The sequence below is a fragment of the Acanthopagrus latus genome, chromosome 10, assembly GCF_904848185.1.
Source record: "Acanthopagrus latus isolate v.2019 chromosome 10, fAcaLat1.1, whole genome shotgun sequence".
Taxonomy (NCBI): Eukaryota; Metazoa; Chordata; class Actinopteri; order Spariformes; family Sparidae; genus Acanthopagrus; species Acanthopagrus latus.
Genome location: NC_051048.1, coordinates 3,426,980 through 3,452,328, shown reverse-complemented (window position 1 = coordinate 3,452,328; position 25,349 = coordinate 3,426,980). Strand labels below are relative to the sequence as shown.

The 25,349-nt window shown below is 40.5% G+C and overlaps 1 protein-coding gene across 1 annotated transcript; it reads right to left on the bottom strand.

The window, feature by feature from the left end:
- Positions 1-723: 723 nt before the first annotated feature.
- On the bottom strand, positions 724-21,660 carry LOC119026985 (zinc finger protein 638-like). The gene is made up of 33 exons (XM_037111747.1): positions 21,552-21,660; positions 17,058-19,155; positions 15,446-15,507; positions 14,980-15,018; positions 14,526-14,651; positions 14,101-14,384; positions 13,115-13,314; positions 12,721-12,855; positions 12,330-12,428; positions 12,170-12,207; positions 11,529-11,812; positions 11,166-11,264; positions 11,024-11,058; positions 10,377-10,538; positions 10,037-10,162; positions 9,812-9,850; positions 9,576-9,701; positions 9,279-9,483; positions 9,118-9,152; positions 8,562-8,714; positions 8,283-8,411; positions 7,940-7,978; positions 7,550-7,675; positions 7,194-7,323; positions 6,934-7,104; positions 6,807-6,841; positions 3,701-6,544; positions 3,462-3,576; positions 2,637-2,759; positions 1,991-2,290; positions 1,587-1,703; positions 1,357-1,478; positions 724-1,267 (listed from the first exon to the last, which is right to left on the bottom strand). The coding sequence occupies exons 2-33, from the start codon at positions 18,855-18,857 to the stop codon at positions 1,232-1,234; spliced, it is 8,334 nt and encodes a 2,777-aa protein (XP_036967642.1). The 5' UTR covers positions 18,858-19,155; positions 21,552-21,660; the 3' UTR covers positions 724-1,231.
- Positions 21,661-25,349: the final 3,689 nt, after the last annotated feature.

Sequence of the window (25,349 nt, the reverse complement as noted above, 5' to 3'; positions counted from 1 at the left end):
GTGTGTCCACAGACGGCGACATTATCATCTTAAAATACTGTTTCTTGGCCCCCAGCATGGACGTTTTGCTCTTCACGTTACAAGAGGTATGAAAAGTAGCCAGGTACGTGTCATTGGACCATTTTTAGTGTGTACTACACAAAATGGTGTGCAGTGATACTTTGGTTAATTCACAGACATGGTTGTTTATTTTGTTTTTATTTGGTATTTATACATTTTGTTTTTTTTATCCTTCCCACCCAACAAAACACTTTATTTACTTGGTGTTATTTCACTTTTTCCTCTTTCTTGATTGTTCTGAGCTGCTCAAAAAAACTCAGTGGGAAAACTAGATGATTATACTTTCCAAGCCGCGCCACAACAACCAGCGAAGGTATCCTAGATTAGCCGTCAGTGCTGCCATGTAATTGTCAAGATATTAGCCCTTGAAGCTAACATTAGCGAGCATACTTAGTGTTGACAGAATAATAACCAAGTCTTCCCAGTCATCCGGAGTTGCTGAACGCTCTGCTTTTGCTTTACTTTTTGTTACTACAGCAAGTTTTTGCTCTGAGCAAATCTCCATTTTGTTTACGTCTGCTTCCCCATGAGATCCTGTGAGATGATGCGTTGCTCCCTCTGGTATGCTAACCTAAGCTATAACGTAGGGCGCCGAAGCCACATTCAAAGTGTGCCACAATTGCACCAAGTTCAACACAACACAGAATAGACGGATGCAATGACGAAAGTTACCTACAAACATACAGTTGTTTCTTTATTAAACAAATGATACAACTTTGAATTCTTTTTTTTTCTGAACATCCATTTCTTATATACATAGTAAAAACACAAGAAGTGATCCACATGATATATTCATATTAGATATCTTTAAACAGATACTAAACTCTGTAGTTCTTATTTGTCAAACACAAACAAAAGAACGTGACAAAAAACAAAGTCACAACATTTCTTAACAGTGGTAAGTATGAGGGTAACAACATGAGCATCTTGTTACAGGTAATGTCAAAGTGGTTGTCAGTATGGCTGTACTGAGTATGAGCAGCTTGTTTTATATAAATTGGAAATTTAACAGCAATTAGTCCCGATGACAAACACGGCTCATTATTCTCACAGTTCCAGATGTTTCTCTTGATGCGCTTCACTTTTAAACTTTTTTTTTTTTTTTTTTTTTTATGAGAATGAAAATCAGTAGATGAAGTCAGGATCAATCAGAAACTGAGCCTTTAGTGCTTTATGATGGTTCCTGTTCAAGCTTCTGATAATGTTTCTGAAAACAGAAGAGGGGGAACACAAAACAACGTGAGGCCAACTGTGTGCTTTTGTGTGTTTAAATGTCGTGCAGGTGTTTGTGCGTACCTTCAGGTTGTCGAAATGTCGCTGGCTGCTGCAGTGTGTGTTCTTGGCGGTGCTCTCGGTCAGGTAGAAAACAGAGCAGAGGTTACAGAAATACCCTAATTTAGGGACCACAAACTCCTGACCTGCAGAAGGAGACAGTGAGAGTGAAGCAGGAGAAAACAGTGTGAAGAACATTTACATCTTTTGTCTTTTCTAAATAAAAAGTCATTGTGCTAGTGTGTGGATCGCACCAAGGGGATTGTTGGGTTTGAATGTCAGCAGTTTGAAATCGGAAGCGACACACGGAGACCGAGAACGAGATCTCTTAGCTTCGGGTCCAACAAGCTCCCTCTTCCGCTTCTGCACAGCTAAAGAAGATATGGAAATAACAACAACACATAAATAATCTAAGCTCTGATAATTTAACATCAAGATTTGATAAAAGCTGATTTAATCATTAAATCCAAAACATCATCGAGTAGTTCCAGCTTCTCATATGTGAGAATTTTTGGTGTTTTCTGTCGTAAGAAAAACATATTGCAAGGTTTAAGGAATTTTCTATATGTAGCCCTAATTGTAACACAGGTTTTTACAAACTGATTCACTTTGGAGACACTTCATAGAAAAATGCACTTCTGTTGAGCTCAATCTTTACCTTTAATGTCAGTCCTGCTCCATCTTTCCTTCTCTTCCTCTCCTTTCTCCACAGATTCCTCCACTGTCTGGTTCTCAGGGTGCTCCAGCTGCATCTCCTGCCCAGCAGAGGCAGCATCGATGTCAGCCTGTCTCGCTGCTCCCACCTGCTCCTCTCTCTTCTGGACCTCCAGCGGAGCATCACTTGACGACATAGACGGATCTTTGTGACATGATGAGGAGGAACTGAGTGAAGGCAAGGCATCAACTGCTTCCTTTTCTTCAACTCTCTCCTCTTTTTTCCCTCTGGTTGATTTTCTCACTGTGGTAAAAGACAATCAACTGGGTGAGTAAACATATAATATATATATGTGTATATATATATATATATATATATATATATATATATATATATATATATATATATATATATATATGTGTATATATATGTGTATATATATATATATATGTGTATATATATATATATATGTGTATATATATATATATGTGTATATATATATATGTGTATATATATATATATATATATATATATATATATATATATATATATATATATATATATATATATATATATATATATATATATATATATATATACACACACATATATATTTTTCAGTTTTGACATGTATAGCTTTGTGTGTTACCAGGGGTCTGTCTGGTTCTCTTCTTGGCTTGGCTTCTTGTCCTGGTTGTTACCACTTCTTTTTCCTCCTCCTCCTCCTCCACCTCTCCCACCTCGTCTACCGTCACAAAGTTCATACTTTCCTCTGAAACAGGACAACACAGATATGTTGAAATATTTAAGTGATGCGTAAGGAAAAATGTCATTCTTAGACCTAGGAAAAAGTGCTGGATAGGGACGAAAGGCTTACTTCAAAAAGTTAGAGCAGAAAAAAGCTTGGGTGAAATTAATAATAATGATAACTGCATTTCCATTTTCAAGAGCTGTTAGTTTATTCCAGACTGTTATTTAATATTGCAGAAGCTATTTCCAATAACCATGGGATCTAATGTTAGTTAATGTTGTGTGGTCTTCTACTGCAAAAATATCTGGAGTAAAGCAGCTGTCCTACTGATGAATCCTGAGCTCCATCAGAGATGTCTAAAAATATATAAAATATCTAGGAAGCGAGGCGCTTACTTCTGTAATTCCTCTGTGCAGCTTTTAGTTTTGCTGCTTGAATGTGCCATGATGTTTGCTGTTGTGATATTACTGCAAATTCTTAATGATGGGAAGCAGCCATTGGAGACGACTGCGCATACATTGTTAACATGTCTATGTTGGCGAATAATGCGTTCTTCCTATAGCAAGAAAAATACTGCACTGCTGACTTGTGATCAGATTTTTGTTGGTCTATGGCGCAGTTGTCTTCTGCAACCTGAAGATGACATTTCGTCATCAGTGCGCCTAACCACACTTCATTTTAAGAACCATGTATTTTTCAATGTACTGACAGAATAACACACACCTGTGTCATCTTCATCATCATGTTCGCGTTTAGCAGATCTCAAGGTTTTCTCCACTTGATCTTCATCGGGCTTCTCTTCTTCATCACCGCCTGCTTCATCTAAAGTCACCAAAGTCTAAAGGCAGACAAGAGCGATCTTCAATATCAGTGTTTCTCTGTTTGTTTGGATTTTTATAGTTCTTCACTTTAAGTTTCCCCATGGAAGAAAAATAAAGCATTGTATAAATATTAATCTTTACCTCTGGGTTGAGGGAGTCCACTGATTCGTCCTCCTGGAGTAGTGGGCTCGTCTCTGGCAGAGTTTCCTCTGCTTTCAGGTCTTCTTCTTCCTCTTCTTCTTCTACAAACTCATCTAGAGTGACGAATGTCTGCAGCTCTCCCTCCGATAACTCCCCATCCCTGTCTTGGCTCTCAAGAGCTCCTTCCTCTCCAGCCTTATCTGCCTCCACCTCATCCAGTGTCACCAGCTCCTTGGTGTCAAACTCCACCTTCTCCTCATTTTCCCTCCACCTCTCCTTGGACCTCCTGGTACGTCCACCACTGCCAACTCCTCCTCTGCTGTAGCAGACCCAGTTCCTTTGCCCCCTCTCTTCTCTCTCCCTGGTTCCTCTTCCTTGCTTGTCTTTTGTTGCAGCTTGCCTCTTCCTCAGTTCTTCCTCCTCTGCCGTGTCATCAGGGAGTTCCTCCTCGCTCACTTCGTCCAGAGTGCTCGTTGTGTCACGTTTCTCTGGTGGTTTTTGTATATTTTTCCCTTCCGGTGTCTCTGTATCACATTGGGACTTTGTAGGTGATTTGTTGTATTTAATGTCTTTCTGGGCTGTACTATCCTCTTTTCTTGGATCAAATTCCTCTGTGGCAGATGGGTCAATATAGACCTCCTCTAAATCCTTTTCAGGCCCTTCCAAAGCTTTTGTGCCATGTGTTGCCATTTCTCCTTTTTCAGTTGATTCCCCTTCTTTTGCCTCATTGTTCCCGTTTTCCCTCCCTTCTTTATCAGACACCTCTGTGGCAGTCGGCTCTTCTTCATCATCATCTTCCAGCCAATCCACAATCTGATACAAGGGCTCTTCCTCCTCCTCCTCCTCCTCCTCATTTCTGGGTGATCCTGCAACAGTTACACTGTTCTTGGTTTGTTCGTCATCATATTTGGTTATCTTCTGTTTTCTTGCACTCTCAGACTGTCCTGGAAACTGATCATCAACCGTCTCGTCCTCCACAGAATCAAGAATCTGATATGTGGCCGCTTCTTCTTCAGCCATTTTTTCAGATGTGTCTCCATCACCCATCTTTAATGATTGGTTGTCTTTTTCTTTTTGAACCTCTTTCTTTGGTCTTCCCCTTCTTCCTTTTTGTCTTGTAGCAGGCTTGATGACCTTTGCAGGTATCACTATGTCGCAGGTAGGATCGTTCTCACTAACAACAATGTCACTCTTCTTTGTTGGTGTGCTGCCTTTTGGAGAGCATTTCTCCTCTTTCTTTGGAGTGTTTTCTCTTTGTTCCTGTGATTCTCTGGCAGGAGTGTTCCTCCTTGTTGCTGTGTCCTCTTTTTTTGTTTTTTCATTTGAAGCATCTTTCTTACTTGCTCTTTCTCTTCCTCGTAAAGATCTTGTCGTGACAGTCGGTTTACCATTGGTATTCTCTTCCTCTGCAGAGTCAGGTCTTTCAGACACTTCTGTCTTCTTCCCTCTTGCGCTCCTTCTTCGACCAGGCTTTTCTGAGATGATGGCCTCTTGAACCGGATCATCTTCAACAGAATCTACTACCTCATACAACATCTCCTCAGAGATTCCTGCAGTGGTGTCCATCTTTGTCCGTGTCTCATATTTTTTAACCGCCTTGTCTTGTTTCTTTGGAGATTTCTCCTTCTCTTCAGTTTTAGATGCTGTGTTTGTGCGGCCACTCCTCCTTGTAGCTCCGTCTTTTCTGACAGTTGTCTCCCCTTTCCTGGTCCTTTTTTCCTTGTTGTCCGTCTCTGGCTGATTCTCCAAAGAATCAATTACCTGGAATGTGTCCTCTTGTTCTGTGGGTCCAGTGTCTTCTTTAGATATCTGGTCAATGCCAGTTTCAAGTTTTTGGTTGTCATCTTCTGCTGCAGTCTGATCATCAACTGAATCCAGTATCTCAAAGGTTTCTTGTTCAGTATCTTGAAAAGGCTCCTCTACAGCAGGATTTTCCATATCTTTGAAATCTGCTACTGCATCTTCTTCATGAGATTTACCAACTACAGGACCAGCATCTTCCCCAGACAGTTGCTGGAAAGAATCGTCCATTTCCATTTCTTTGTCATCCTCTGGGCAGGCTCTGCCTTCATCGTCAACACTGTCCATCACCTGATAGCTTTGCTCATGCAAAGTCTGGTCTTCCTCAGGTACAGCTGGATGAGTTTCAGAGCTGCAGCCTCTGTCTCCATCATCCATCTGTTTATCTGTCTGATCATCGAGTGAATCAAGGATTAGGTAGTTTTCAACATCGTCCTCCTCTGCGTGTTTGTCAACATCATCTTCATTCACTTCTTCTCTGCTTTTGCTCTGATCTTTGGGTGTACTGACATCATCATTAACCTCCAGACTCTGGGTTTGGCTCGACTCTTCCCCATGCCCCTGTGATGATGGATGCATCTCTGCTGATGTTTCTACTTTTGTCTCTGACTCAACAGTTTTTGCAGCACTACCCTCTCCTGACACTTGGTGGTCAGACTTTGCAACTGCGCCCTCTGTGGCTTTTGCTTCTTCTCCAAGTGGCTCGAGATGAGTCTCTATTGATGCCTCGACAGCATCGCTTGTCCCACTCTGTAGCATTTTCTGACCAGGGGAGGAAGATGTTTCAGTAGGCAGAGGAGAAGAAAAGGAGGGCGGCTCACTGACACTGGGGGAGATCTGTTCGCTAGCAGGCAGCACACCTGAGCTTTGCCTCTCTAATCTCTCTTTGGAGGATGAAGAGGAACCAAGAGGCTCAGGGCTCGAGTCTTTTACGTCATCATTCAATTTATCCTCATTGACAGAGTCATTCATGCTGGAATTTCCCTCATCAAAAAGGCAGGCGATAGGAAGACTGGAAGAAACACTGTCATCCGTAAAGTCGAGCTGACAGTGGATAAAAAACAAAGAAATAAATCAACACTTATATAATAAATCAGCTGGATTGTTAATCAGGATAATATATGCAACTAGACTTGTGCAAGACTGACCAATTCATCTATTGACTACAAACGTTAAATTACGAAGGACTGGTGAAAAGAACAGGGGAGAATTGTCACAGAGAAGATAATCAGGATTGAGGGTGTCATCCTCCTGTTATAGCCAACCCTCTTTTTAAATTCATACAAATGTTTTAAAGTAAACCTACTTTAGGTCGGGTGAAGTTTTGCCTGTTGAAGCAGACTGTGAAAGAGAGAAAAAGAAAATGTAAACGAAAAAGAAGAAAAATTTTGATCACATATCACTTTTAACAAACACCGTCCTGGATTTCTTACCTCTTCTGTCTTGATCCATGTGATTTTCTACCATCTCCTCAGTCGTCAGAAGAGGCACTGCAGTTGAGGCTGGTGTGGAGGTTGCCGGTTGAGGCTTGATAACTTCTGCAACTGTTGATGAAACCTTGGTTGATTCCGCATACCACTGTGTCTTCACTGCAGTCACAGGACCTTAAAATAACATTTAAAAATGTCTTAAAAATACCCAAGTATTTTGAAAGATGGTCGTGATATACCATTCCTTACGTGATATCACTTACGTGATACGTTGCTCCGGCATTTGCCTGGTTTGTGCAGTACATGGATTTTGTATCCAGGTGGTGGTTTCTGGAGATCGTACCAACCTCCGAACCGATTTGCGTCGGCGGCCTCTTCAAATTCTACAAATAACTTGAACACATAAACAAGTAACAGGTTAGACCAACACATGTCTTTTAAAGGTAAGGCAAGGCAAGTTTATTTGTATAGCACAATTCTGACACAAGGCAACTCTGAAAGTGCTTTACAGGATCATAAAAATAGCATTAAAAGACATTCAATTTGGATATAAAAAACATTTAAAATTACAAATGTAGTTTACAGCCACTTTAACATATATTCGTGTGCTTGTTTATACCTTGTTGATGAGAGGCAGGTAGTTCCTGACACGAACAAATGGTTTCAAAGTTTCCTTGAGGTACCTGACTTCACTTGGTGAGATGTTACTGATGAGGATTGTTCTTGCTCCATTATCCTGCACAGCCTACATCAAAACAGGAAGTGAACATGCAAACCAAAAAGTTAAGAGATGGACAGAGAGACATGACCATGGATGCAATAAATTATTTCTGAACAGCTCCTGATAATAAAAGACAATAAATTAAGTGTCCATCAGTGTTGGTAGTTTCCAGAAAAGTCCAAGTGTAGCCTCCAAAATGGAGATGATTACTTTTACCAACAAAATCTAAAGCTGTTAACTAGTAATGATGGATTTTGTGTGTGTGTGCGCATGCGTGTATATACTTACAAACCTCACCAGCTTCATTACTGTTTTATAGAACCCGAGCTAAAACAGAAACATCAGAACAGGCAGAGTATTTTAATATTTACAAAATGAATGAAGTGACACAACGAACTCTGAAATATTTTTTTTCCATAACTGAATAAATGAGCTGCTCTCAGAGAAAAATAAGGTTCCCAGAAAATGAAATTGTGTTGTCCTTTAAGGTACATTTGATTAATCAGTCAAGAACGATTATTAAATACAGTTGATACAATTACAGCCAAGCTGCCTGGTTACATAAACATCTATGTCTTTTGTGTGAAATGTTAAAAATCCATGAATAAAACATGTGTCATGTACTACTTACCGGTGTCATTGCAATGCCGCCAGCTACCACATCAAAAAACAGTTTTGACCCTTTCAGTGAAATCCCGTCCGTCTTGCAGTGAAGCATTATGGAGCGCAAATTCTCCACTGTTGGCATCCGGAAGAGGGCCTGAGAGGAAAACCAGAAACAATCATCTACTGCAACCTTTATTCAGTGTTGGTTATAATAAGTCTCATATGGCACCGAGGCACCAATTGTTTAGATAACAATGTATCACAACTTTGTGATGCATAATGCAGATTGCAACCCGGTGCCTACCATGCACATCTGAGGAAGGACGTAGATGCTGTCGTCTGTGTATTCAAACCCAAATGGAGTGAGCAGTTTGACAACGTCCTCCTCTGTGTAGCAGCCGTCGTAGTACTTTGGCAGTCTGGTTACCATCATCTGCTTCAATCCATGTTGGGAATACTGGAAAAGATTAAAAAAAAAAGAAAGAAAGGGGTTAATAATTAAGGCTGGACCTGTATATTCTACTAATCGTTGGCGTCTTATTTGTTGTTGGTTTTTCTCTCATGTGGGCTAGACATGGCACGGTGTTTCCCACACATAAACTTCATGTAGGCAGGCCACTCAGGAATACTAACAGCCACCACAGTTTTTTTTTAATAAGTCGATGCCATCCTTGATTGAACACAGAGCAAGATATTAACCAATATCAGCCCTGATATCACCCTGATATCTTAGTTTATTATTCATTATTCTGGTGACATGCCGTCCCCTCTGGACATATGTATGATGTATGTGTATGAAAAAGGGGGTACAAACTGACAGTGTTATTAGAGCTTCAAACAAGTGATTTGAGGAAGCTTACTTTGGGTGAGAGGTAGTTTTGACTTTTGAGGCGCACTGTGGAGGAGAAAGAAATGAGAAAGAAAATGTTAAAATAAGGGAGTGAGGCTATAAAATTAAGATGGCATGCAGACATTTGTGACTGTAAAATGTAGACAATAGTCTCTCTCTTGGATTTCTTACCGATTTTATTTAGATCCAGGTGCTTTTCTAACATCTCCCCAGTAGTCAGAGAGTCAGTTGCCAGTTGTTGCTCACTCACTGCTACATCTTTTGGCATTCTCAGCTTTTCAAGTTTGTGTCCAGTGTCAGACTGTAGCGTGTGGTATATATCATACCAAACTTGAAACCGATCAGCATGCAGAACGGTCTCAAATTCAATAAACACCTGGAACAAACAAGCACACACATCTGTAACATGCAGCACCAACAGGAAGTCTGTTTTAAAGTTATTTAGATGTAAAGCTTTTTAAAAAATACCTTGTTGAGGAGAGGCAGGTAGTTCCTGAGAGAAAAGGTGTTACCCATCGCTTTCCTGAGTTCCCTGGTGTAACGTGGAGAAACGTTGTTGATGAAGAACGTTCTGAGTCCATCATCAACGACAGGCTGCATTCAAGAACAGAGAAGTTAACAAGATGACACAACCACACATACAACTGCTGCAAAGTTTCAATACAACCCTGAATCCAATCAAGGATGGTGTGTGCATTACTTACAGAGTTCAATATCTCCATCAGTCTTTTATAAAACCCAGGCTAGAAAGAGAAACATCAAAGGAGGTAGTGTTAAAAATGAAAATGCACTTATCACCTTGCGATTACACTTTTAACCAATCTGCCCCTTGCATGTTTTTCACTTTAAACTTAAAGTTACGTTTCTGAGGTCTTGAACAAACTGAACATTTATATTAATCCAAGAAACAGCATCATCCACATGCTCACCGGTGTCATGTCCATGTTGCACAGAACACGGCAACCCAGAGTACACGATTTAAAAACCAAGGGCTTCGTTTTGAAGGCGTTCAATACGTTACGCACAGCCCCTGCTGAATGCATCCGGACGAAGGCCTGGGAGGAAAACCAGGAACAAGAATGAATTATCTCAATTCAATCTTGCAAACTAGAAAATAAATATTGTGTCAAACTTGTTGTTTTGACCAACTCTCATCTGCATTAGACAAGCAACATCTCAGAATTAATATCTCTGATCAGAGGCAACACAAGAGACATTGGATGGGTTAACAAACCAGACTAATGCAGACTTGTACACTTGTTTTCCTACCATGCCTGTCTGGGGAATAACAAAGATGTTGCTGGTGTTGGTGGACTTATATCTCAACCCGTATGGCCTGAGCAGTCTGGCAACTTCATCCTCCGTGTAGCAGCCATCATAATACGCCGGCAGTCCACTTAGAAGCAACTGCTTCTTATCAAGTCGAAAAAACTGGAAAGGTTAAGAGAAAAAGACAGAGAGAGAGAGAGAAAGAGAAAGGTGATAATAATGAGGGGTAGTGATGGTTTATGTTGGTTTGTCATTAATAATTAGGACAAGTGCACGTATGAACAGCATTTATACCAAAATAAACTCTTTGCTAGTTGGCACATGCAGCTAAAATGCTATCTTGTGACCCATGGATGATTTAGCTTCACTAGCTCTTGTTTTCAAACGGACTCCTTCAAAAACAATCCAGTCATGGATGTCGTCTTTTCACTCCAACTCAATTCTTGCGCCTCAAGTTTCATATCAGACTGCAACCAACGCCAACTGGAATCCCTGAAACATTGGCCGTTGCCTCCAGAGGCTAAACCTTCGTAAGATTAAAGCCAACAGGTGACCAGACTGATGAATGTGTCAAACTCCTGAGATATTTTATTTGTATCTTCAAGAAAACTTAATGTATAAATACTGTAGTACTAGATTTAACTTACATTTGGAGAGAAGAAGTATTTCCTGTCGAAGGACGCTGTGGAAGAGAGACAAAGAATGTGTAAAGATGAACGTGAGAAGAGTTTCATGAAAATTATGATAACATGTGGACATTTGTGACAGACTCTTTCTTGGATTTCTTACGTATCATATGTAGAAACAGGTGTTGTTCTATCTTCTCCCCAATGGTCAGGTTGGCTGCTGCTGCTGTGTCCATCTGTGTGTTCACTGCAGTCACAGGATCTTTAAAGAGGATGAACAAAATACATATATTTTTTTGTTTAAAATTACGATGTGTAATTGAACGTGTGGCTTTAATAAGAGGCCTGCAGGTTAGATTGATGAGCTTCAAATAACCCAATGTAAACTCAAGTTTTTTTACAAAATTATGTTCAAATGTAACAACTTTCAACAGTTGGGATGTTGTATTTAACAGTTCTATGATCTCAACAATCCTCACATGCCACATTTAAACTGACTTCCCCATCAATCCAGTTTCCAACATACCGTCTTGGTTCATTTCTGTTGACAAGGTCTCACTGGTAGCTGGTTGAATCGTATAAGGTTTGTCTGCTGAATTTTCTGGTACGGCTCCTGTAGTTTGTGGTCTTTCTTCTGTGCCATCAACACAACGTCCAACTTCCATGGGCTCTACTGTTTCTACTCGTGTTGTAGGTGTTTGGGCCCCAGACGGTGAAGGTTCGGGTGAACAGGAAAATGAAGGCACGTTAGGTGAAGGGAGAAGAACCGTTCTAGAGGTAGAGGTGGCTGTGATGGACATGGTGGGTTTTCTGTGAACATAACAGAGTAACATTGGTAAAGCAGGAAAGAAAATTACAAAACAGAAAGTCAAGGTCACAGTTTGAATGGTAACAGTTGTAAAATCTCCCTTTGTAAGTATTATGACTGTATCAAATTGTGGGTTTTTAAAAATTGTTGCAATTTCTTTCACTGATTTTTTGTCACAGGGTTAATTCTCAAAAAGTAAATACAGCAATTATAGTTAAATCTGTACACATGAACTATATGTTATCCTTATCTGAGGAGAAATTGTAAAAAAAACAAACTTTCATGCATTAAGGACAAATTTAGGCAGCAACTTAATATTTATAGTTATACACTGACTAAACATGTGAAATATATCTTACTTCTGAGGAGGCGTCATTTGCACATTAGAAACAGTCTCCTACAAACAAAGAAATTGAGATTTGTTGTGTTAGATTAATGTGATAACTGACAGTCTGACCACACTACAGCAGACAAATTGTTGTGTGTATGTTTACAAGGAAAAGACAGAAAGAGAAATACCTCTTCTCTGACAACACTGATTGTCAATCCTTTCACATCAAAGCCCTTTATGCTTTTCAGTTTCTTAGCATCTTCCTCTTTCTCGAAACACACGATTGCCTACATATGCACAAAGAACATACAAATGCACATATATTAGCATTACTACAACCATCAAGAATAAAGTCCATTCATAAAATAATAACACATGTTTCTATGTTGGAATTCAATGGTTCAAAAATGAATGTGAATGAATGTCAATGCAAAAAAGCAACAAATTCTAAAAAGTGGATGTTTCAACAACTAAATAAAGACAATAAGACGTCTGTGTATTATGGAAAGGCGATGGCATCACCAAATGTAGACCGGGCGTAAAACAAATATATTGTCTCTTGACATTCTGAACACATACCTGCAGTTTGGTCCGAAACAGTACGATTGACTTTGTTTTTCCAAAGTGCTCCACAGCAGTGACCACATCGTTGTGAGAGAGAGTACTGTTAATCCCTTCTAGCCTCACCATGGTTGGAGGTGAAGACTTACCAGTCTGAACAAAAACAGGAAGGAAAAACACAAACTTACCAAAAAACTCTGAAAGTGGTTGTCATTAAAATCATCTGTCCTCTAAGCTGTATGTAGTAATGAGGTTTAATTTGAAGTGTAGACATTAAAGCTTTATGTAGATAAAGTTTAGAAGAGAAGAATGAGATAAATACACAAAAAGGGAAGAAGAAAGAAATTGTTTACCAGATGTTAAGAGTGTTGCCAAATTTCCCTCGTACACATGTACAAACACACAAACCAACCTTAGTAGTTGTGGCAGAACTTGCCTCACTGCTCTGCAGGCTGGGCCTTCCTTCAGAGGGCTTTGTAGTCGACATCTTCTTTGCTGAAGAGGAAGATGAGGAAGAGGAGGACTTCATCTTGGCAAGCTCAGCCAGTAAGGCAGGAGCCAGAGTTTTAACCACGGCCTCCAGGTCAGACTGCATTGGCAGAGACTGGGAAGCTAGCGGGACCAAGACAACAAGACTGTCAGACAAAACATGCAGCACTTAGGTAGTTGCAAAGTCTCATGCAGTGTCCATTATAAGGTGAAGAAGGGAATAGTTAATTATGTTGTCATGAAGTGTCCATGATGTACCACCTGACAAAAACTGCCCAGGAATGGCCCAAAGATTGTGACCAAATTCCCCCAAATCTCAATCTGATCAAGCATCCAGAACAAGTCCAATCTATGGAGGCCACACCTTGCAACCAACAGGACTCAAAGGATCTGCCACCTAAACCCTGGTGTCAGATACCTCAGGACACTCCAGAGGTCCTGCGTTCATGTCTCAATGTACACATGCCAAGTCAGATTCACACTGGGTCGTCCCCTGACTTGTTCCAGCAAGTCAAACATGTGCTTGACCTGCCCGGGATCTGGGAAATTTGGAGGCCAAGTTGATGCCTTGAGCTCTGTCATATTCCTCATTCCTGAGCAGTTTTTGCAGGGACTGTGTGTGAGGGTAGGGGGCACTGCCATCGGCAAGCACTGTTGCCAAGAGGGACTGAATTAGTTCTGCAGTGGTCTTTGGATGGTGCGTGTCAAGTGGCATCTCCATGAATGTTAGGAGCTAAGGTTTCCTTGCAGGACACTGCATTATCAGAAGATGATCAGTGATATTTCCATCACTTGTCAGCTGCAATGTTGTAGCTGATCCATGTATAATAGAAACAGATTTGATCAGTGACAAGATGCATCTTTACATGTGTTCTTTACACAAGTGTGGAGGTCTAGAATTTCTCAAACCTGATGATGTTTCCAGTAGTTTCTGAACCAGTCTTCCTCCTGTGGATGATCGGCCCTCACGGTTCCTCCTTGGTGGCGATCGTCTGCTGTCCATCCTCCTTGGTGGTGATAGTCTCCCATCAAATCTCCTAGGCGACAGTTGTCTTTCATGGCTTCTTCTTGGAGATGATCGTCTCTCGTCTCTCCTCCTAGGCGAAGATCGTCTCTCAGAGCTCCTCGAACGTGACCGATAGGGTAAGGTGGTTGGGCGGTCATACCGTGGGGAGCAAGAACGAGACCGGGACCTGATGAAGGTATTGTTAAAATAACTTCATGAATCAATTAATTAAATTATTTTTGTTACTAATAAATTCCCAATCTGGTGGTGAGAGGTATCTGTTCTGATCACCTATGTTATTCCTCATTACAGAATTCATGTGACTGACCTGCGAGTGTATCTGGTACTATGTGGCGATCGTGACCGACTACTGCGCTTCTCCCTTCTACGCTCCGAGGCATGGTGGTAGCGGATGCTGGACGAGGTTGAGGGTTTGGCATCTTTACCTAAAGCCCTGAACAGAGCAATGGGCGGGAAAAGCATGGATGAATGACAAGAAAGGGAAAATGTGCAACAATACCTGGTCACATTTTTTTCGACTGCCTTAAAGTATAGGACTTTGATTGGCCTGAATTCCATCATAGCTGTTGTCAAAAGAGCTATTATCTGGATATCATTGCTGTAATACTTAGGACATGGACATCACCAATGTTGTGGCCCATCATTTCCTTTGTTTCAGCATTAATGTGTCAGGGTTTGGTTAGTAGCAGATTAAGTCTTCAGTGTGAGTTAACACAATAAGCAAGATAATTAAAAACACAGTGTCTGCTTCATAAATTTACCTGGGCACAAGAGCAATCTCACCATCCCAATCGGGGTATCTGCGGGGGGAAAAAACACAACAATTCAAACACACCTATCACTATTGCAATAAGGTGACATTTTGACAAAAAGCCAAAGGTTTCCGTGTTGTTTTAGACTGTGAAAATGTGGTTATATTAAGAATTGTATGAGTTCAGCAGACTATAACTATAAAACAAGAACTGGAGGTAACCTGAAAAAACAGTCAAATATTTCATGATGTCTGTCCCAAGTTCCAGTTGACTTCCAGCAATGGGGACTAAAGGAAGATCATCTATGCCATGTGCAATGAGCTATACTATCACTTTTTCTAACCAGTGTTTCCTCAACAGTATTTTGGCACTTCCACGGTGGGCAATTCGCCAAGAGTATTATATCAAAAATTGTGAAAATAACTCCAACAAACAAGACCTTTAAAAGGGCAGAGTTAGAAGAGAAAATACTGACTGTTTTCGCAGAAGTGTGCAGCTCTCAAGGTGATGGCTGGTGTTCTGGTGGGAGATCCAATCCTAATAGTAAGAACAACAGAAACACAGCTTACAGACAGGCCTCATTAACATAAAAACTGCCAGGTGCTTCAGTATCTCAACTGTGATTGTCTAACAGTACAGATATATTCTATCCAACATTACAGCAGCTTTAAAAAAGTTCCATAGGTTACGTGTTCACAAGAGCAAAATATAACGGGTTTTTTGAAATCTTCCGCCAAGAGCAGTCATCCAAAAATCAGGACCAACAGTTGAATAACAGCTTTGTTAACTGTGAAAACTTGTATCACATGAACAAAAATCATGATTCTCTGTAAATACAACCGACATTATAGGCAACTTGAGTTGGGGTTACAAGTCTTTTTCATGGAATATTAACAGATTACATTGGAATGCCAGTAAAAAACAACCAACGCAAAAAACAAAAAACAAAAGATCTTCTTGATAACACGATGTCTGGTTCTTCAGTCTTGTGTGGTATCCAAAGTTTCTTGAGCTATGGTTCACCTCAGCACAGGTCAAAGGTATGGATCAGGGTAAAAACACAACGTGAGACATCATATCCTGAAGATACGAAAAAAACTGGGGAGCTCTTCTGTTTTGCTAATCAGCAAAAATGTGAAATCCATTGTGCAGATGGTCAAAAAATTTATAACTGCTGATTGGGTGGTTCATGAAGTATGACGGCGGCTGGTAACTTTGGGTCCAAAGTATTCTTAATGATTGAGTTCAGAAAATAACAAAATACCCAAAAAAGGGGAACTTTGCTCCATAATATTACAAAAAGTGATACATATGATTATATTGTTTTAAAATGCTTTAACAAAACAGACACTGTTGGACAAATGCCAAAAAATGAGAAGGGAAATCTTCATTTCATCATCTTCTGAGTCTATGACAGTCTTGATTCCTTTTACAACAACAGTCTCTGGAGATGGCCTTATCTTATCAATTTACACTGAATGCAACAGACATCAAGCATTGGAAATCTGGCATTAGCCATTACACATCAGTAATTTCATGTGTTTAAACTAGACAATGATGTTCAAAACAAGTTTAAAGTCAATTAATAGTACATAAATATAAATCAGACAAAGTAACCTTCAATAACAGACTGCAGCACATAACATTTAGTTAGTTTTGAAAAAAAACTGCATTTACATTACTGAATATATTGACATAGTGTTCAGATATGTTATCAAGAAAAAAATAATGTTTAGTTCTCACTCTGGTCATTTCCTCTTTACTGGGACATATTGGTTTCAGAAAATGTCTGTGTACGGAAAGTACATTTTCAGGAAACAGATGTCTTACTGTAATCAAATCATAATTGTTTTGAGGATGTACACTCAAACTAAGTTTCAGTTTTGTTTCAATTAAACTCTACATTGATTCCTGTTTGAGCTCATGTTTTTGTCTTAGACTTCCAAAAACATTCATAATCCGACATCCACACAAACTCAAAACAATTTAAAATGGTATTTTAATCAAAAAGAAATATCTTAATTACTGAAAGCAAAGGCATCCAAATTCCGAAAAGGCGACTGAACAGGGTGCATTCTTCCACTCACCTTCATTTGAGTACATTCTTTGTTACACAGAGAACAGGTATGTGGAAAGATTCTCGGTGAGGCAGCTGCATAATCCTGCATCATGGCCAGTGTTGGTAGACCCTTGAAGACTGGCACGTTTGCTGGAGGCTGCCAGTGAGAAGTTGGCAACGTAGTGTGATTGGAGCTCATCGGCTGTTGCATGGACTTTGAGGCATCTATGATGTTGGGTATGACGGCAGCAGATGGAACTGATTTTGCAACAGAAAAAACTGGAGGCCACATCATTTGCTCCTTCTCCTTCTGTTGCTTTGATTGCTGCTCTGCTGGCTGCTTCTGCGACTGCTGCTTTTTCATCTGCTCAGCAACTGTTGACCCTTGACTTCGAATTTTACTCTGATCCTTAGCACCACTGTTGTTATTACTGCCAACGAGCACTAGACCAGATCTGCCAGGATGCACACCTCTGAGCAGACTGGCATGTGGTTGGGTTTTTGACGTTGACTGACGATCTGACGCTGGTTCTTTCAAAGGACCACGTTTGGAGGCTCCTGTTGTGACAACTCTGATGTCTGTGTCATTCTTTGGCACAGAAAAAAGGCTGAGGAGTGTTTGGGAAGTCTGCAATCGTTTGGTCTGATCATGGCTTGGAGGAGCCCAACTTTTTGAGGAGCTGAGACTGGTAACAGAAGTCGCCTGGTGATTGGAAGAACCCAAGGAACTGCTTTTCACCTCAGCTGTATGTTTTTGTAGAGGTCCTCGACTGTTTTTCCTAGTATCACAAGTGTCCATGAGCAACATACCTCCACCCCTCCCACTGTTGGCCTTGCTGCACCTAGTCATTCCAGTCTCACCTCCAACCCCTCCTGTATATTTACCAGTATGTCCATAGTCAATCACTTTACTTGGCTGAAGAACAGCTGACGAGACTTCTTCTTGGCGCATCCCCGACCCCCAGGAATCACTCAAACTGTGGCTATCCATTTGACCGACACATCCAGTGGGCTGGGGATCAGGGTAAGGTTTTGACTGACAGGCAGTTGTAGCCCTCTTGGCCTTCTGGAGACGGATTTGGTGTAAAATGAATGGCAGGTTCTCAGGCGTCATTTGGTCATCAGGGTAGGCGATGAGATGTTCCAAGTCCTCTTTTTCAAGTCCAAAGCGCTGAAGGATGTTAGCAGCGGATTCAGATGTATACTTAGGTTGGCTGGGCTCTGTAGGGGCTGCAAATTTTTCTGACTCGCGACAGTCATAATCACCTAACCCTGGAATGGACTGCATATCATGATCAGATGATGAATAAAATTTAGTGTCATCAGCAGTGGGCTTTTTATAGCTTGACAACCAATCCCAGGAGCTATTACCACTTCCCACATCCGACTGTCTATGTCCCAAAGAAGCAGAAGCTGAGGAAATTGGGTGTGAGGCCATCCTTGTGTCTGAGGAGTGAAACTGATTCCTTTGAAGGCCAGTAGAATGAGTGCCCTTGTCAATGGGATGATGCATGGGTTTGCCAAAACGACTCTCCTCTCTGGCTTTGCTAATATGCATCGCTATAGATTTCTCTATGTTCTCCTCCATTAGGGCCCTACTACATTCAGACCCATAGTTCATCGACTGAGACATCGGCATTGAGAAGATTCCTCCAGCGTTGTCAGGAATTGCAGAGGACGCTCCAGAAGAACTGAAGCTGGACCCAGGTCCAAGATAAGAAGGTGCCATCCCAGGGTCCCTTTCTGCCTGTGTAGTGGATAATCCATACTGCCCCTGGGTAGAACTTTGATTCCTAGAGTCAAAGGGGTTATGCGGGTGACGGGACATGGTGTTTACAATCTTCAGAAGGTTAAGGAGATTGATGGCAGCAGCGGTTGGGGAAGGAGGTGCTGTAGATATGTAGGGAGCAGGTGTGTTGGAGTTGGCTTTAAAGGTTGCTGCTCGCCTGCCAAAAGCGAGAAGGTTGTTGATCTGCGTCAGTGCTAGCTGGGCTTTCAGTTGAGCCAGCCGCAAGGAGGCAGCCTGCTGACCAATCAGGAGCGAGCTCCCTGGGAGCACTCCTAGCAGAGGGCTTGTTAGTTGCCCTAGAGCAGAAGTGGCACAATGCTCCGATAGCAAAGAAAAGCTGAAAAGTCAAAAAAACAAAGGAAGGGGTTACTGATTGGCAATAGATCTCAGCTTCTTAGATGGGTAAAATCCATTATGTGGAAGGTTGTGTCTTGAGATGTCCACTCTGCTGCCTCCTGTTGGATAAACACTCACATTCATTTATTTCAGTTCCTTGACTTCACTAGCAAGAAAAGAAGAACGAACAGAGGAGGCGAAAGCAACAAAGCACAGATAAAGACAGAAAACAAGATGACTGCTGTTAAAGCTGCAACAGACAATAATACTTCTTTATAATTCATTTTCCGTTTCACACCACACTTGATCACGCTTGAAAACACCGCTTAATGCTGTTAGGGAACGATAGACAGTCTTTATAAGAATAAACTTTTAATACTCTAAATTTAACAGAATTTATTGGGTTAGAGGTTCAGCAGTGTGATGAAATATAAAATTACAGAGTTGGCTCACACGAGTTACAATGTGATGGAACAGCAGGAGAAAGTCCATAACCTCAGAAACCAATACGACCCAAGAAGATCGTAGAAGATCCAAGAAGAGCCGTAGGGTTCTGGCTATTGCATTCCAAAAGCTACCATTCCCCTTCCATCAAATTTTAACAGAAAGACAATTATGCAAGTATAAGATGGTAACTCATATCATAAGATACAGTGTTGAATTCAATATTCCCCTCAAGGTTTTCACTCATTTCAGACAAAGGATTAAAACCAGACTTTCTGGAGGAATAAATACCCAAAGTTACATCAGATTATGCTCTGATCAGGAGCGGAGCCAGTGAGATTTCTTTGTAACATTTGGAATTAAAAAGTGGATTTATCGTCAATGCTGTTATCAACCTGACTGCAGCAGTGATCCGAGAAGGTGATTCTGTAATGCTGTCTGGAGCTGGAAGGCAAATTTACTTTACTTTATGAAAGATTTATTTTTGTTATGTCTCATTTGCTGACTCCCTTCTTCTTTCCTTTTCTCCATTTTCCATTTCTAATTTAATCAGAAAAAATCTTTCAGAAAATGTACATGAATTTCTAAATATTTTTATGGATAATAACCCCAAACACACTTTAAAGCTTTGCAGGAACTACCTGAAGACCAGAAATGACCAAGGAGTTCTGACTGTCATGGATTTTCCTCCACAATCACCTGAACTTCAACCCCATTGAACATGTATGGGGACGCTTGAAGACTGAGAAAGCCAAACAAGAAGCTTCATGGAACACTGTCAAATCATGCTGGGAAAACATGAGTCATCAAGTTTGGCAAAAACTTGTGGAGTCCATGCCAGGTCAAGTGCATGTTGTCATTAAAGCAAAAAAGGGGACCTGGCAAACAGAATATATTCAGAAATTCATGTACATTTTTTTTCAAAGATTCAACTTTTCACTCAAAATGTTCAACACTGCCAGTATTTTATAGGCATAGACTGATTAACAGGGCAATTATTGAACATTTTCTGATTATCGTTTTCTGTGATTTTTTTCTGTCAGATTGCCAATAAAATAAACTAATTTAGTGCTGATACAATGTCGCGCCTACAACACTATCGATGAAATGAATAACCTATAAACACTACAGATCTGAATCTGCCAAGTAACTAGTAACTAATTTATCATATAAATGTAGAGGAGAGGAAGTATGAAGTTGCAGAAAATGGAAATATTCAAGTACAGTACCTCGAAATTGTACTTTGTTTATCTAAACTCAAGAGGTGGCCGTGTTTTCTATTCCTGTTTTCTGTGGGCAAACTTGGATTTCTTCTCCAAAACTACAGAGTGCCTCTTTAAAAACAGCACTTGTATATTGCACTTAGAGTTAAGACTTGCAAATAACTATGAGTTGATCTCTAATTATCGGTATTCGCCCTGAAAAAGCCACATTAGTTGACCCCCAGTTTTTTGACTTGTGGGCCTTGTATTTATATTTACATGTTAGACGTCTTGAAACACCTCAACACGTCTTGATCTAACAGGGAGGAACAAAAAAAACGCCACAGAGGAGTGAATAAACCTTCATTTTCCAGCTGCGTCACATCAGCACACTCAGCACCAACAGAGCGGTGCTCGTTAATAACTGACGGAGTTCAATTAATATTGATCAGGTTTAAAGGTCCACTACACGGTGGTGTGGCTGTCAGAGACCTGCCACGGGCCCGAGACGAAGCGACAGTGGTGTTAAAGTTCACTACAATTCAGATTTACGATCATCATACAAACGCAAACTCTCCAATCCGGTCGGGAGTCTGTCATGTCTCACACTAGCTAAACTAACTTTACCGGCTCCTCTTAGCGAGTGCTACCGGAAGTCTTGAGGGAGGCCCGCTTAAAAACACACATTTAGAGCGACTATTAACGTTATTCGTCCGTAATGTTTAGTTTTAATATCACATGTGTGTCATACCTGGCGTTACTTGTGTTTATCTTGGCGTTAAGATGAGCTGATACTCATCTCCGAGCTGCGGTCAGGATACTGACTTGGCAGCCATCTTTACATCCGGGAAACAACACGGTCAGGACTTCCGGTGTGCGCGTCCGGCCTTCAGAGTAAAAGCACGGGCGTTTGGACACAATATGAGAAAGGAGGAATTGTTTGGTTGATTGATTTCTGAATAAATGCTCATACTGATATCTGTATAGTATATTCTAAAGGAGCACTATGTAGTTTTAGAGAAGACTTAAAACTCAGAATTAAAACGTTTTTACAATATGAATAAGGAAATAATTTTTAAAAAACTCATAAAAAACTCACGTTTTCCACATGTGAATAAACAAGCTGTTCTCTGAGGAAAAAACACTGTTTAAATATTGAATGGTGACAGGGTCCGCCACATATAAACAAAGTAAAACAGTGTGAAGTTGTGTCGTCCTGTTTATGTGGTTTGTTTAGGCACAAAAACATCAATCAGTCAACGTTTTTTTTCGTTCTGTTTGTTTGTGTATATACCATCAAAAAATTATAATGTAATTATAATATAACACTGTAAATAAAAATATATTGAATGTAATGTATAATTGCAAATACATGTTAATAATTTAGTTAAACTGACACATTAGTTAACTGCTACAAAAGTATTTTAAGAAATTAAAGTAATGACCAATAATTCATCTGTGGGAACGAGTTATTATCTTGCGTCAACATCACAATACATTTGCATGTAGTGATCATACTTGTTAGAGACTTGACTTCATTACAAGTTTGGAAAAACCTTAAATATAAAAATATTTGGAATCCAATGCCTCAGAAATTAAAGAAATCTAAAATGTTCCAGATAAAAAGTGATGACAAAGTGTTTCTGTAGCTTATTCTTTACTTCCTCTTTAAAAAAGGGCAGAAATAAATGTGCAGCATCACGATTCTACCACATGGTGGCGCTATTCTTACAGGAATTAAGTTGATCTGGTATCAATTTCTCTATAAACATATCTGAATATTTGCTACACATAGTGTGCGGTAGGTTATTAAGAGCTTTTTCTCTGAAACAGCTGCTTGTTGCAGCTGAAAACGTCACTTTAAGCTGTGGGAGTGAAGCAAAACAGTTAAGTTGTGCAACAGATTCAAGTGATTGTTTTTCTGTGGCTGCAAATTCATGAAGTCAGATTTTTTTTTTATACATTCCTGACAACTTTCAAAGTTCCCCTGCACATGGAACATAATAAATCCTCCTGGGACTTTATGTGGTACTTTAAATAAATGTTTGATGTGATCTGAAAAGTCTCATGACCCCAAATATAAACAGATGTTTTCAAATAAGCATTAACTTCCCATCAGTTTCTGGTCACCTGACTGTATATCAGACAGTAACATGATGAGCTTTCCTCCTGCAAATAAAAACATGAATCAGCGGGGATTTGGTTGAGCTTAGAAAGCCGACGTCGACAGCCAATCACGTTCCAAAAACACTTCCAGACTCCCCAATTAGATCTAGCAAAACACACCAGGACGCACTGAGAGCCAGCCAATGAGATCTGAGTCTCTGATAACAAACAGTTATTGACTTTACAGACTGTTGAATCAACAGTTTATCAAAAGTTGATGATGAATATTTTCATTAAAGGATCATTCTCTGTTGGGTATCGCAGCAAATTAATAATATATCCCCTTTATCCCCTCCCCCGGACCACAGGGCTTAACACCTGACCACAACACAACAGCTGACTGGCAGAACCCTGTGTGTGTGTGTGTGTGTGTGTGTGTGAGAGTAAGTGTGTATGTAGGAGTGTGTGTCTATGTGAGTCTGGGAGGCGGGGTCGAGCCAGAAGATGTTCGGTTTTATTTTCGGCTGTCATCGCTGCCCTGACAGAGGTCTGGTCTCGTGGCGATGACCTCACCATGCAGCACACACACACATAATACCAGACTGCCCGATCGTCAGAACTAATGTTCCTTCAAACGTCCAATAAATTGAATCTTTACATTTTAATTTTCAGTTTCATGTTGTGACAGAAATAGAGATCGTGTTTTGGCTTGAAACACTTGGTTCAGTCAGCACAAACTCAAAACTATGCCGCAGTCACAGCTGGAAAATTCCCAGACGTCTCGTTAAAAGAAGTAGTTTTGTTGTCACAAAGACAGCTGGGAATGTCCCCACATCTCATGAAAAATATCAGGTTTTCATGCCACAAACGATTCAGGAAAAATCCTAAATTCTTGTTAAAAATATTCTCTTTTTTGCTACAAGCACAGCTGGAAAACGTCCCAGTCCAGGGTTCAAATCCGATATTTTCCTCGGTTGCATGTCACTCCCTTTCTTCCCATTTCCTGTCAGCCTAACAAGATGTCCTGTCCAATAAAGCCATGAAAAGGCAAGGAACATAAATAAAGAATGGAAAATGTCCTGACTGTTGCTGAAATTACCTGTTTTTTGTTGGCTGAAGCGATATTGCACTAAGTACATGTAATCTGAATGTAACATGCTACATATTGTAGAAATGTTGATTAAGATACGTGTCAAACATTAATTCAGTTTGTGGTCTGATTGCTGGTCGTCAGATTTCCATACATCTGATATGGCAACTTGATCACATCAGAATGTAAATACTATGATCTGTGACTGAACACTAACACTATGTTACCTGTTTACGCTCTTATGTGAGCCATTCATCCGTGTCCCCACATGAATGTGCAACATCTACGTCCCACGCCCAACAACACAAGGTCAGATCCCCGCTAATGATCCCAACTATTCTGGCTGGAGGTAACCTGACCCCAGATCAGGGACGACGGACGGCGCCCGCCGCCAAAACTGACGAGTTATATGAAATCTCAAATTAGCATCTGTACTCAACTCTGGGAACTCTCCAGAACGATCATTTCATGACGTGCCAAAATTAACAGAAGTGTGTTTTATACGGCAACATCTGTTTAAAGTTTACTAATGTTGGTGGCAATAAGAAGATGGAAAACCTCTGAATGTACAGGATTGATCGTGTAAAACGTGTTTTCTGGGTTATAAATTCACCTTTTCTGACTGCGTCTCGTATCTTCTCTTGTTACTTCCCCCGTAACACTGAACATCTTTCAACACTGCAGCTTTTATCACGGCTGTCATGTGCTGTGGTCAAGTTAAAACCTTAATTATGACTCCTTTTAGCTGCCCACCCTCGCCCAACGCGTCGCCCAGCCACCTCTGACTGTCAGCTTCCATGTTATGTGGTCACCTCAGCTTCTCCTGGGAGTCCCTGTGCTGTCTGGGCGACACGCCCAGCGACAGACAGATGGGTTTCTGAATCATCAGGCGTTGGGGGGGGGACGGGGAGAGCACAAGGTAACCCACACCGGGCAAACCCTACTGCTGCATATGTCAGGGTCATAAATCTGTCTGCAGCACCGGTACTTTAATACACTTTGATATTACTGATAAATGATTTGAAGGAGAGGACGGACCGATCCGGCTGAAATGATTTTGTCGATCGTGACATGTCCTGCAGGAAACATTCTAACATATGTCTTAGATTTTATGTTTTTCTGCCTAATTTTGTGAATATTTTGTATCATTGAGTAAGCGGTAAGATAGAATAGACCCTTAACACCTTGTTTTCGTGAGTACAAATTCAACACTTGGAAGTAAATTTTTTAGTGGCTGGATTGAAACTCCACTTTTAACATATGTAGATATATCTCAACAATCTAGACCAGAGATAACCAAACTGTGGGCCTGAGGTGGTGAAGTTAAACATTATGCTTCATTAAACGGACCTA

Coding starts and splice junctions, on each gene's coding strand:
- LOC119026985 (XM_037111747.1), bottom strand. CDS start 18,857: ATGTCCCGTCACCCGCATAACCCCTTTGACTCTAGGAATCAAAGTTCT. Junction 12,208..12,329: donor TCAGTGTTGTCAGAGAAGAG/GTATTTCTCTTT, acceptor CTTTGTTTGTAG/GAGACTGTTTCTAATGTGCA. Junction 7,979..8,282: donor GCGGCATTGCAATGACACCG/GTAAGTAGTACA, acceptor TTTCTGTTTTAG/CTCGGGTTCTATAAAACAGT.